The 13,830-nt window shown below is 39.3% G+C and overlaps 1 protein-coding gene across 1 annotated transcript in view; it reads left to right on the forward strand.

The window, feature by feature from the left end:
* Positions 1-4,806: 4,806 nt before the first annotated feature.
* Positions 4,807-13,830, forward strand: part of PIK3C2G (phosphatidylinositol-4-phosphate 3-kinase catalytic subunit type 2 gamma) — a 190,033-nt gene continuing 181,009 nt past the window's right edge. Inside the window, exons 1-2 of the mRNA XM_036401795.2 lie at positions 4,807-5,514; positions 10,158-10,240. Coding sequence (XP_036257688.1) covers positions 4,870-5,514; positions 10,158-10,240 — 728 coding nt within the window. The 5' untranslated portion in view covers positions 4,807-4,869. The remainder of the gene's footprint in view (positions 5,515-10,157; positions 10,241-13,830) is intronic.

A 13,830-nucleotide genomic window follows, 5' to 3' on the forward strand; every position in this document is an offset into this window, starting at 1 on the left:
CGACCATACTTGTCAGGGATGGTGATGGATAAAATTATAAAGCTCAGACACAGCGATCTCTGTCCCTGCCGCACAGTTTTGGGAAGTGACAGTAGGTGGCACTGGAGAATAGGAGCACAGAGGATGGATTTCTTATGAAACGGAGCAGTTTCCTCACTGGCTCTCTGTTCAGCCAGTTTTCCATCCCCACGGATTGCTAAAACACTTTGCTGCATTCCCTGTGCAAGCCTGTTATTACTGGAAGCCTGCAGGCTCCAAAGGCAAGAGTGCTGTTTCAGAAACTTCACACTGCCTGTGAAGCAACCCTGTGAGTAAAACCTGCTGAAGATCTTGTGCTTCATCCTGGGGGGTGTGGAATGATTGTTTTGCCAGCTCTTTATCAGCCCTGGCTCCAAAGAGCACACTCGTGCACAGCTAAATCGAATTATTTTATTTAATATTAACCTGAGCAAGCTGTGGCTCCTGCCAGCTGGTGGAGCAGTGAGAATGTCTAAAGAGGGGAAGGGAACATCCCAGGGACTGTCTGGTTTTCTGTGTCTCTGGAAATTTTGTCCCACATGCCAGCAAAAGAGGAGGAAGCGATTCTTGGCAGCTCCAGGAGGAGTGAGGCTAGAAAGTGACTCAGCAGTTCCCTGTCTGCTGCTTTAATGGGAAGCATGAAACAGGAAATAGCCACCTAAAAGCCTGGGAAAATTCTGAAAATATTCAGTTTCTCAAGAAAAACCCTCATTGGCTTCTCCTGGAAATCACCATGGGGAGAGAGGTCCCAGCTCAGTTTTTATTTACAGCCTTCTGTGTGTGCTTGGAACATGAGCTCTTCCCATGAGTATTTCCTGTTTTCCCAATCCTCCTCCTCCTTCAGCTGTGTCCAATCCCTGTAAGGTGAAGCAACACCACACTGGCAGAAACTCTGAAATGGCAGCTCCTAAAACTGGTGTGTTCCTCTCTCTCAGGATCACCTCACAGTAATCACTGGAAACGAGGATGGTACAGCACAAATCCCACCAAATAGCTCGTGGGGCAAGCTGACATTTAAAGAGAGTATATGGAGAATATATGACAAAAAATGCATCACCTTTCACCAACTGAAATAAGTTTTGTCCCTAATTGCTTTTAAATCACACTGACATCACTGACAGCTTTTATGCTTTCAAGGCCAGGCCTTTTTCCTGTAATTTTATCAAAAGTAAAAGTGCTAATTTTATCAAATTATAACTTCAGTTTATCAGATATAAGATATCAGCTATTAATAATTAACTTTATATGCTTTATCCTAATCTGTTCAGTTTTATTGCATGGCTTTATATAACTGACATACTCTTGACCCTTCCTCCCTCCCTCTTTCTGAGGATATTTCCTTGCCTGTTGCAACCTTGGGATTTTGCTTGAATTCTGAATAGCCACTTGAGTGGAGCAATTTCTAACTTTTTAAGGAATGGTATGAAGTGTGAAGGCAAGTGGTCCCTGAGGGAACTCCCTCTGTGTTGTGTCTGGAGCAGCCTCTGCTGCTCCCTTTTATGGAGGGCACTGGGCTCTTTGAGGTTGTGGAAGATGGACGTGGCCAGTGCTGTGTTTAATGCAGCTCTTCAGGCCCTTTGCAGGGAGACAAGTCCTCTGTGGTCCCTGGGAAATATCCCAGAATAAGGGACGTTCTTCCACTATTGTGTTCTCCCAGCTCTGCACACTGAGGAGCCAAAGCCAGAGGGCCACTCAGCCATCAGAGGTTTGTACTGTCCCCCTCCCCTGTGACTGGAGCTGGAGGCTCCTATTGGAGCAGGAATAGAGAAAAATTTTACTCCTATTCTTGTGCAGAAATCTTCCTAAGAGGCAATTCTTTCCCTTTAATGAAGTTGTTATTTAAGCATGTTGGAAACTCGCACTGAAAGTGCAAGATAATCTGCCACCATATATATATTAAAAAAATAAAAAAGTATGGTTGGGTTTCCAAATTGAGAAGGAGAATAGATAAGGTGTTAGCTTTTTATTGCTACTGCAGTTTGAATTTTCCCTGAGGGATGCCTTGGGAAGAGAATCATCACCGCCATAAACCGGTTAAGCAGGAAGGAAAGCTCCGAATGGAAAAGTTACACCCCCTTGATACTGAAAGCACATAGGTCACCTGAAAATGTCTGTGAGGAAGGCACAGGAGGCTCTATATCCTTCTAAAAAATTGTGTTTCAGGTAAGGAGTTGCAACAGATATTCTTACTGCTTAGCAAGTGCCCCAGTCATCTCCTCCTGGGACCTGTAAAAGCGAAAATTGCGCCCGCAGAGTGCCAAGCTTTTTTAGGAGGATTCACGGGCATGGCCACATGTAGAAAGTGGTTTTGTGTGCTTGCATGGTGCTTGCGATGCTGTGAGACTCTCAAGTCTCTTGATTTGTAGTGGTTATTTTACAGTACTGGTTGGGATTCTTCCTTAAAACCCCTGATCCCAGAACCACACCATTATGTGAACATACAGCTGTCATTCAAATGGACAAGGAGGGCTTCATAGCTGTGGGTGGAAAAAGCCAAACCCTCCAAAATTAAATTTGGATTGAGAAACCACAAGGCAAAAAAAAAAACAACCAAACCAAAAACTTGGATGTTTTATAAAATATTCATGTAAATGTTGCCTCCTTCGTGATTTTTGCAAATTGTTTTATCAATGCACTTGACAAGACTCAGAAGGTGAAATAGTGGCTGGCAAAGAGCCAGATCCTTCCCTGACCTTTGTGTACTGTTTTGAAAAGGGTGAAGAGTTGGCCCAAATGCAGAGCCAGGACTAGCAGGACTTACACCATGGAGATTTGCACCATGGCATGCTGAGCCTCCTTTCTCAGGGTCAGTTTTAAAGATAAGCCCTTATGAAAGGCACAAGATGCTTCTGAGCAGAGGTCACAGCCTGTTCAAGGTTTGATGTTAGGTATTTATGTGCCATCACAAACAGAATTTGTTTGAAATGCAAGGAAAATATTTTAGGAACAGTTGAAAGGGTGTAAAAGGTATTTTTTATGCCTTGCAGTCTTCCAGACAGCCAAGCTTTTTTAAGGAAGATGGAAATGGAGGGAGATTTCATTATTTTATCTTCTATTTCTTCCTGAAATGTTGAAATTTTCGAGATGGGTTAAAAAAAGAATGGAAGACCTCATACTTCTTTATATAATGGCTATATAATTTTCTTTCTTGTTTTCTTTCTTTTATTTATCTGCTGCAGAAATGAAAAACAAAGAAAGTTTTAAATTAGGACAATTTTCTACAAGAAACTTTTTCGTTATTCTTTTTTTTTTTAATGGTGTCATTTTTCTCTAAAAATAGTCAACTTAGCATTCATTCTGAGAGAAAGCTACAAAACTGTAATTGCATTTTATCACCATTCAAAGTGGTATGTATAATTTTGGTTATCTGGCCTAGTGTAATTTCATAAATGTGGGGTTTTTTCCAACACAGTTAAAGCAAACCAAAGCATGCAACACATGGAATTACTAAGTGGAGTGTTTGAAACAGTAGTTCAGCCTCTGGGTTGCAGGTTTTATTTCAGCCTGTTTAAGTTCTCATTTCATTTCTCATTCCATACTGTGTGTGACAGAAGCTTATGTCACCTAGAGTTTGACTTGAAATGAAACAAAAATAAATAAAATTGGGATACCTTCCATTGTAACACAGATTTTCATTGCAAGGTGCTGTTATCTAAACAAATACAGTATCTTGAGGACTTAATGGAAAATCTATTTGTGGAGCTAAGCTTTAACAATTTCGGAGCACACCTTTTAGCTCAACAGCTTTTGTTTTTTCTTCTGCTGGGGAATACATTTTTGTATTGAATTATTAAGTCAGATGTCTCTGTTTCTTTTAGGTGATAAATACCCAACTGTGTGCAGTGTGTGGTATTGCTGTTCTGTGGCTTTTAGGCTACATCTGTATCAGTAAATGAAACAGGCTAAGGCCTTTAGGGCAAATGGCCTAGAATAGACTTTGGCTGTAGAACTAAACTCCCTTCCTAAAAAATTTATCCTCATGCCTGCTGACAGCAGTTCCCAGTGCATGCTGCCACCTGAACCATAGGAATACTTGGCACATGCCAAAATCAGATCAGGAAGTTTTCTAGTAACAACATTAAGGATGGAGCTGCAAAATTCATGCTCTTGCCTGTTAATTTGCTAAAAAAGGCCAGCCTCAGGCTTTGAAGATTAAATTTCTTCTGTAAAACAAGAAACAAAAAAAGGCTGACATTTATTGATATATATATTTTTTTCCTTTATATATGCCGTATCCTAGCTTTTGGGGAATATTAATTAGAGGTCCATGTCTTCTATATTCTTTGACTTAACTTTCTTCACCTGATTACAAGATAAGAAGTGAATATGAAGACAACCGGAGGCACAAAAAAAAAAAGTGAATGAAAGTGACAACAATTAATACAAACTCTTCCTTCCAGCATTGTGTGCTATCCAAGTGTAGAAACTATGGGGGAAAAACATAGAGATTTTCTTTATTATTAATCAGAATTAGTATTTAATATTTAGATCAGCTGTTTCAGGCATCCCTGTTGCTATTATTTACGAGTCAAGGATGATAATAATAAAATTAGTAATTCGTTTTTATTATCTTGACTATAAAAATAATAATATGTCTGGAAAAAAGGATCAGACAACAGCTGATCAAGCTCCACATTAAGAAAATATTTCCACTCTTTAGAGAAAGCTCTAAAACAAAAAAAAACCAAAGCAGTGTAGTGCTTTCATTATATAAATTATTTTGGGATTTAACTTCCATTCTGTGCTTCATTCCAGTGGTATGCAGCTCCAGTTGTGAGCTTTGCTCTCTGGACCTGGAACTATAATGAGACTTTCCTGAGGAGCAGAAGGGCTGAAGGCACCCTGTCAGCCATGGCACGCTTTGGGAGGGTGCCCTTCTCACACAGTGAATTGTGTGCAGGACAGCCTGGGCCCCAAGCATCTCACCCAGAGTGCCATTCTGGCTCCGATGGAGACATCCCTCTGGGATTTGATCGAATAGTTGATGAAGTCAGCCACGAATTTTTTTTTTATGGTTCATCCCATCCACATCATCATGAAGAAATATTTTTCCCAGCAGGACTTTTCAGTCAGAATGTGCCTGACCAGCATCTTTACAGTCATCCTCTGGTTGTTCATGGAGAGCTTTACCCTGGAATTCCAATCCCTCACTGGCAGCAAGGCACAGTGGCACCAATGGTTGGCTTCAGACCTTCTTTACTGCCTGACTGCAGAAACTTCTCTGTGGCGGATTCCCACCCCTACAGTCACGAGAGAGAACTGCATGGAAGGAATAGTGTAAATTCAGTTTCTAATGTGGAAAGGGGCAACACAAATCTGCAGTTTCAGATTGGCTTTGACAATCTGGATGTTCCAAGTCCTGTCTTCTTAGACAGTTATCCATTTGGACAAAAAGTGAGAGAAGAAAGTGGAAATGGGGAAGCTTCTGTAACCAACATTTCCAGAAGATCCAGCACAGGATTTACCCACCCCCAGGACTCTGGACACAACAGAGAGGTATTTAAATGTTCTTACATTAACAGTGCTTAAGGTTTTTTTTTTCTTGTTTGTGTCCTTGTGCTTTGTGTATTCACTCACACTGTTGCAACATAGATTAGAAGCACTTAATTGAAAGACCTTCTGAAAAATAAAACATTTATGCCTCAGGGGAAGCAAAAGAATTTTATACCAGAAGAGAATCTAGATTATGGTCTAGAATGCTTCAGTAGGCTCATTTTATGGCTCACTGAACCATAAAACTACCAGAGAAGGATAAGTACAGAAATGTAGAGTAAGTGTTTGAAAGATAACATGACAAATCTTTATGGTCTGATATGAAACCTGAGGTTCAAAATAACAATACATTATGTTGAACCTGGTTTGTTTGTTTTTTGTTTTTGTTGAGACTGATTACTGTCTCTGTGTCTAGTCTGGCTGACATATCCTGATCCTGAGGGATGAAACATATACCCCATCCTACTTTCACCATGTCCTGCATGCACTTCCTTGTGCAAATATAATTATTTTTTAAAAATAGACACATCTACTCTAACTGTGGGAGCTGGATCCTCTGACACACACTCTCTTTTAGCTGTCTGTCTGAAGCAAACCCTTTAGCTGTTTTCCTCCTTCATCAGGTGTTCACAGCTGTTTGTGATTTTACCATTTTTAATAACAGTGTCTTATGGGATTCCCATGACTCTCTGTGATTTTATATCTGTCCTCATTTTCTTTCTTTCAAAATCCTGATACGGAGAAGGGAAAAGAAAATGATAAACCCTTCCTTTCCTCCAGTGCTTGTTAGCAGTGTGAATCATTATAGGAATCCTGAAATAGCCTACAGGATACCTCTGCAGCATGAATATTAAAAGACAGTTTAGGTTCACCTTCTGCCTTTAAGTCCCAGTGATCACAGTATCATACAGCAGAGGGGAAGAGACACTTGATTGACTTGTTTCTATGTCTCTGAATAAGGAGAACTATAAAAGTAAACATATGCAGGCCCAGACAGATGGGAAGGCAGCAGGGGGAAATATATCTGAGGACAAGAACTCTTAAGACTAATCCTGTGCACTGCCTTTTAGAATTTCAGTGATGAATACAAAAGAGGAGGGGAAGAATAGGTGGAGAGACAAAAGGCTGTTGTTTTTGGTTTTTTTACTCATGATAGGAAAACTAAAGCATGCTGACATGGTGATGAAAAGAACAAGCCTTCTCAGGAGAAAAGCAGAAAATAGTGGGATATAAATGAGCAGAAGGAGATTAAATGATGGGATGAGAAGAAGAGGTGCTAGAGGAAGCACACACACATTTAAGAACAGGCACAAACGCTTCTGTGACGGAGGAGGAGAGAATTATAGGGGAGGGAAGAGAAGAGCTGAGTGAGTCAAGGGCAGCTACAATCGAATGTGTGGGAGGATTTGATTAAGTCAGGAAAGTATTTGAGCTGTTTAGCTCCAAGAGGAACAAATGGGAGAGAGGAGTGAATTGATTTGTAGCATAAAATTCACTGTGGTCACAGGAATTCCTTCAGGGAGAAAAAGCCATGTCAGGATAGGAAGAGAGGCAAGGTAAGGGGCTGGCAGCTGAACCTTGAGATGATAAAGGAAAATAAGAGTGAAAGGGACTCTTAGAGAGAGGGAGGAGCAAAACGAGCCTGTACAGCAGTTACTGCTGCTGGGCTGGGAGTTCTGGAAGAGACAAGTGCTGTGGAGTGACAGACCTGATGCTGAGTAAGACAATCAGAAAGGTTGGAAAAGTGGGACACCACAGCAGAAGAAGGAGAAAAGGTTGGATTTGTGAGGTCCAGAGCAAGTAAACAATGCATCCAAGTAGTAGGAGGGGAGAATCAACACTTGAGAGTGAAATACAAAGAATGCTGAGACATGGAGATTAGAATTGAGGTGGGTCATAGCTAGGCAAGATGAAATATTCACCCTGATGAAATCATTCTGGTATTCTAATCCATAGCTCTTGGATGCAGTTGTATGGCCCTAGGCTTCATTTAATGTGTGCTAATCAAAATATGTCCAATGTAATAAAGGAAACATTAATTTTTTTCTGGCCTTGTCACAACAGGACAGATGTTCGAAAAAGAAAACTTTCTTCATAACATCCTGGTGAAATGAGATTTTTTTTTTCCATGTTAAAAAGTAAACTGAAAACCTAAAAGGTATCTGATATACTTAGCTACCTCTATGATATTTGGGATCTAATTTTAAATGACAATGTTTTCAGAGTAACTAACAAGACTCATATCTTCACCCAAGTCCCATCATCAGACCAACCATCATGATTTTGTTTTGGGTGCTCCAGAAATGAGAAATACACTGTATTTTTCATATTTGGAAGGATGATTTAGGTGACTTGATTAGCATAATGTGAGAAGTCTATGGATGAAAAAAATTCCAGTCATCAAGGGATGCATCCAGTTGCTTCATCCCTGTTGTCATTACTTCTCCTGATATGGAGTTCCATCTCATTCCCTGTTCTCTTTGACGGATTTGCAGTGCATGGAGACTCAAGTCCTGTTGAAAAATAATGTACAATAATGTGATCATGTAATTAACATTTTATTAATTAACATTTTAACTTTATACGCAAGAAGAAGAAAGTGATGTTTCTGGACATGTGGAAAGAAGACATGACCAAAATCAATCTCTCATCCTTGGAGCTAGAGCTATTTATTTTTATTATATACCTCTGCCACCAGGATGAATTTGAGTGACTTACCCAATGGTGTTTTCCACATGTGTAGATTATTACTGCCTCACAGGATTCTTGTTTGTCCTTAGGAATCACTCAGAGATGCTGCCAGCGAAGGTGCAAAAAGAGGTAGAGGGCTTGTGTGCCACTCCTGTGTCCTGTGGGGGAGGATCCAGATTGCAGCTTTGGGCTCCTCTTTTCCATCCTTTAGTAATTATTTCATCATATTCTTCTTCAAGCCATGAAGATTTGAGGATTCATGCCCATGTCCTTGTGGCAAATCATGTATTCCAAGTGTTGTCCCCCTTCTTGCTCAATTCCTCTCTGTCCTGCCTTTGTTTGCAGTTGTGTTTTGTTCTTTTAATACCTTCAGTCCCATTTAATGTCATGTGCCAGCCTCATCCTATCTTACCTGTGGGCTCATTTTCTTAGCTTTTCACTCAGTGGCTATTTCTCTTTTTCCATATACTTTTTCCAGGGCACTCTGCCTGTCTGCAAGGACAGAGCTGCAGGAGAAAAAGGAGCCTTTGTTTATTTTTGCGGGGTTTTCTAATGAATAGGCAATTTTTGGAAGCTGTCAACAAATCACTCATAATTTCTAAATAGTGAACATCCTCCAGAAGTTCTTATTACTGTCTGATGAGGTGAATTGAAAAGTATGTGCCTTATCAAAATGGAAACAATGAACCAGTGGAGGTGTTGGATTTTGAAGGACCTTTCTCAGCAGTTCTGGGAACCAGGGAATGAGGGACTACTGGTTCAGATTGCTAAATTTAATTTTACTCTCTTCTTTACACCCTCAGGATTATCCATTGCTTTTTTCCTACCAGAAAATTTCAATTTTCCTCTCTATTGATGATGCCCCTCTAGTATCTCTAAATTTCATGTGCACTCTCCTAATTCATTGTGTGGTATTGTGGATAATGAAAATACTACATCCCAGCAGTTTGTGGTCTCACTGTATCCTCACGAGGTTTCTGACTTTTGAGCTTTCAGTTCTGTGTTTGTGATTTCCCCACCAGCCAGCTCCTAGCAGATCTCTCATCTTTTATAATCATCCCATCTTTTAAACTATAACTAAAATTTCCCACCTTGTATCTTCTAATGCATATTGCACTTTCTTATCCAGCAAAAAGAATCTTAAGTTCTGTTTATTAGTTATTTTTTAATAAATTGCCACACTTTCATACAAATTACTATTCAAATTATAAAATAAACCTTTTGTCTCTGTTTTCTCTTTTTGAAGGGATTTAAAAGCTCTTATACAGTTAAAAGCTCTTATACAGTTAAGCCTTGTCATGTCTCTACCTACAAGGGCAGAAAGGCTTGCAGATGTAATAGCATTAAGTTCTTTCCTGGAGATGATATTCTGGATGAAGAGTACTTCAAGCAAACACACAAAGGGATGCTTGACCCAAAGCAGTGGCTCAGACCTCTGCTCTCCAGGTTCACAGAAAGTATGGGGGGATTTTTCATGCTCAATAGAGTCAACTGGTTCCCTCTTATCTGTCTTAGGGACTTACCTGACAGCTTTATGGAGTTTGAGGGGATGCTGAGCTTCCTGACAGGGCAGAAAGAGAGAAAATAAGGATTAAAACACACTGAAGCACAAACTTCAGTTTGTCCTCCTACCTTTTGTAAACAAAATGTCTGCATTTGGAGTTATCTGTGCCTTGATACCAGGTGAATCCTGAAAGCTTGGTCTGAAATTCCTCATGTTCTGCATGGAGGGGAAAAACAGTTTTTATTCAGGGCAGCTGATGCTTTGTGACTTCTGAAAGCATTTAGAGTGCATTCAAAATGGGGTCATTTGTGTTTATTTGGAACTCCATCAAGTCAGGGGAGGGGTGATAGGCTGTCATGGAACAAAATTCAAGATTAGCCTTATAGTCTTTCTTCTTCTCATACCTGAATAACTCAGCTCTGTTTCTTCTGTGGTCTTGTTGGTGTTTTAGGCTGCACCTTGGTCTATCCAGCTGATTGAAGCAAATCAAGGAAGTAATGAAAACACAGTTGGTTTCTGCAATGCAGTGGAGAAGTAAGTAATGAAAAGGCTTTTTTCAGCCAATTATCACATTTCACTTACATTAATGTGATTGGTTATCCCTGTGTTTTGGGATGACTGGGATGGAGGTAATTATCCCCTCACAGGGCTGGGCTGTGTATTGGCAGCTAGAAAGGTGTGATAGCACACCAATGTCTTGGCTACTGCTGAGCACTGTTCATTATTATGGCATTTTTTATGAAGCCTTTCTTCCTGAAAAGAGGCTGGAAATTGCCTGCTGATTGGAAGTTGAGAATATTTTGTCTTCCATAATTATGTGTGTCCTTTGCTTTGGTGAAACTGCCTTTATCTTGACCCATTAGAGTTTTTTCCCATTTTTTCTCCCCCTGCCCCTGTGCTGAAGAGGAAGGGAGTGGTGGAGCAACTTGGTGGGCACCTGGCATTCACCTAAGGTCAGCCAACCACACCCTACAGTCCTGAACAATGCTGCAATTCCAGTATCTACTTAAATAAGGAAACATTTCTAATTTTGGTTTAAATATTAAAAACCGCAAAGGAATGTTAATTCAAAAAATATTTAATCTTCTGTCTGCTTTATTTGTGATAAGTACATTTAACTCTTCACTGTTGATGGCTTATAGTGTGTGAAATTTCCCATCCTTTTTCTTTCATTGTTTTGGACAATATTAGTGCCTGTGCAATTCTGAGCAGGAAAATAAGAGCTGGAGGAACTGATTGAGAACAGAATTGCTACATACTGTCATGATGAAAAGTGAGACTTAGCAAGTGACAAAACCTACTTTAATTATATTTTACCATTACACTTAATAGCCTGACTTAATGGCATAGAACATTTTTTACTTTCTTAATCTTCTGCAGAAAAATGAATTGTGTTGAAATCCAAGCACACAAAAAAATTACAAGTATTTAGACCATCTGTGCAGATTGATTTTTCTTTTGTAGATATTCACTGATCACAGTGTCAAGTTGTTAGCACAAATGCATGCTTTTCCCCTGGAAAGTAGCTGGAAAATGGAATCCTGATTTTCTTATTAGACTTTAATGAATTGATTTTATTCAAGGTCAGCCAAGGCTGCTTCTCTTAAAAGAAAAAAACCCAAAACAACCCAACCAAAAACCCCAGTTTGACGTTGCAATGAAATTAAGAGGAGTATATTATATATTCAAATGAGGTGGTCAGCTTCAAAACATGCTCAGCCACATGTCTCAGTTTCCTTTTCCACAGTTCATCAGCCTGAACCCAACCCAATTCTACCATGAGGTGCATGAAGGCACATTCTACATGACTGCTTTCCTCCCAGCTATTCATATTTTTTTAATGTCTAAACATTCTAATTCTAGGAAAAACTTGATATTGATTTTTGAGTAGATGAGTTTATTTACCAGACTAAAAAGATAAATACAAAGTGGTTCTTGTTTTGCAGAAGCTTGTTTTGTGTGTGTCACGAGCAAATACTCTTAAAAAGAAAATAAGAGCAGCTTTTGTTTTTCTTCTATTAAATAAGTAGAGAAACTTTTTAAGGACAAAATGTCACTACAACCAAAAGACTGAAAAATATCATAAGTATTCCAATAACTTACGTATTCAGGCTGGCCAAATGAGCATCCTCCCAGTGCCCAGTGAATTTCAGGTGCTGGCAGAGGCAGGATGTATAATTCAGACTTTGTGATATGCATTCTTGCAGCTCCAGCTTGTAGCTCAGCTAGAAACCCACTGTCTTTTTCTCTAGGATGGAGTTGCACAGATAGCAGTCTGTAATTGAAGCATTTGGTTGTACAGGACTGTAATTCACTCTTCCAAAGCCCTTTCTCAGGTGACTTGTAGGACTGTGAGCAGAGCTGTAGTGAGCAGTCATGCCTGGGTGGCTTCAGAACACATCCTAAAGCCACTTTCATACCAAGCTGGCAGTCTGAGAGTCCAGTGCTGCAAAATGCAGAGTTCCTCCATTTCTCAGTGTCTTCAAGGCTATGCGTTGCACTGCAGAGAAAAATATCATGTTATGAAATGCTGTGGAATAGCAAATCCCTATAAATGTCAGTACTTTCTGCACACGCTGAGTTGTGGCAGCACAGAAAGCAAGTAGCACAGGATTTTATATGTGTAATGTTTGTATAATACTTCAGTTGTGTTTTGGAAGACCCAAACTTTCAAAGTTTTTCAGTGTTTTGACCACCTGCTGAGGCCAGAAGCCCTTTAATCACATGAGAATAGTAGATGGCCATAAATGAACAACACTCTTGGAAACTGAATGGGTTTTTATCTGAAAAGCAAATTTGTGTTCCCACATTTTGCTAAAATATTAGCAGTGTGTGGGTAGGGAAGGAGATGATATTTGCTTAGTTTTGGAATGACTGCCAGCGAGTTGAGGAGGTGATTCATGCCCTGTGTGTGTACATAGCCTGGTAATTTGAGGCTGGATAAAGGCTAGTGAAGTTTCCAGCTTTATTCAGTCCTGAGCTTTCTTGCAGAAGCATGTTACAGGGGAAAAGCTGTACCTTGTGCACAAAGGAAATAGACTGACACCAACTACACAGGTCACCCAAACAGCTTCTGCAGTGGAATGCTTTCTAACCATGAAGATAAATGTGCCTGTACTGGAGGATCTCTTGTCAAGCCCCATTTCCTCCCACCCCACTGAAACATCGAGCCCCTGGCTTTTCATGATAAGAATTGGCTGCTTTGCTGGGTTATTTAAATTTGGAAGCCTAGGCTCTTTTTTTCCTTTTTTTCCCCCTTTCCTCCCCTTTTTTTTTCCTTTTTTCCCTTCTTATATTTTTCCTATTTTTTCCTTTATTTTCCTTGTTGTTTTTTCCTTGTTGTTTTTTCTTGTTGTTTTTTCCTTGTTGTTTTTTCCTTGTTGTTTTTTCCTTGTTGTTTTTTTCCTTGTTGTTTTTTTCCTTGTTGTTTTTTTCCTTGTTGTTTTTTTCCTTGTTGTTTTTTCCTTGTTGTTTTTTTCTTGTTGTTTTTCTTGTTGTTTTTTCCTTGTTGTTGTTTTTTCCTCGTTGTTTTTTCCTTGTTGTGTTTTTTCCTTGTTGTTTTTTCCCTTGTTTTTTTTCCTTGTTTTTTCCTTGTTTTTTTCCTTGTTTTTTCCTTGTTGTGTTTTTCCCTTGTTTTTTTCTTGTTTTTTTTTTCTTGTTGTGTTTTTTCTTCTTGTTTTTTTTTTCTTCTTGTTGTTTTTTCCTCGTTTTTTTCCTCGTTGTCTTTTTCCTCGTTGTTTTCCCTTGTTGTTTTTTTTTCCCTTGTTGTGTTTTTTCCCTTGTTGTGTTTTTTCCCTTGTTGTGTTTTTTCCCTTGTTGTGTTTTTTCTGGTTGTTTTTTCTTGTTGTTTTTTTCCTTGTTGTTTTTTTCCTTGTTGTTTTTTCCTTGTTGTTTTTTCCTTGTTGTTTTTCCTTGTTGTTGTTTTTTCCTCGTTGTTTTTTCCTTGTTGTTTTTTCCTTGTTGTTTTTCCTTGTTTTTTCCTTGTTGTTTTTTTCCTTGTTGTTTTTTTCCTTGTTGTTTTTTCCTTGTTGTTTTTTCCTTGTTGTGTTTTTTCCTTGTTGTGTTTTTTCCTTGTTGTGTTTTTTCCTTGTTGTGTTTTTCCTTGTTGTGTTTTTCCCTTGTTT

The sequence above is a fragment of the Molothrus ater genome, chromosome 5, assembly GCF_012460135.2.
Source record: "Molothrus ater isolate BHLD 08-10-18 breed brown headed cowbird chromosome 5, BPBGC_Mater_1.1, whole genome shotgun sequence".
Classification (NCBI taxonomy): domain Eukaryota; kingdom Metazoa; phylum Chordata; class Aves; order Passeriformes; family Icteridae; genus Molothrus; species Molothrus ater.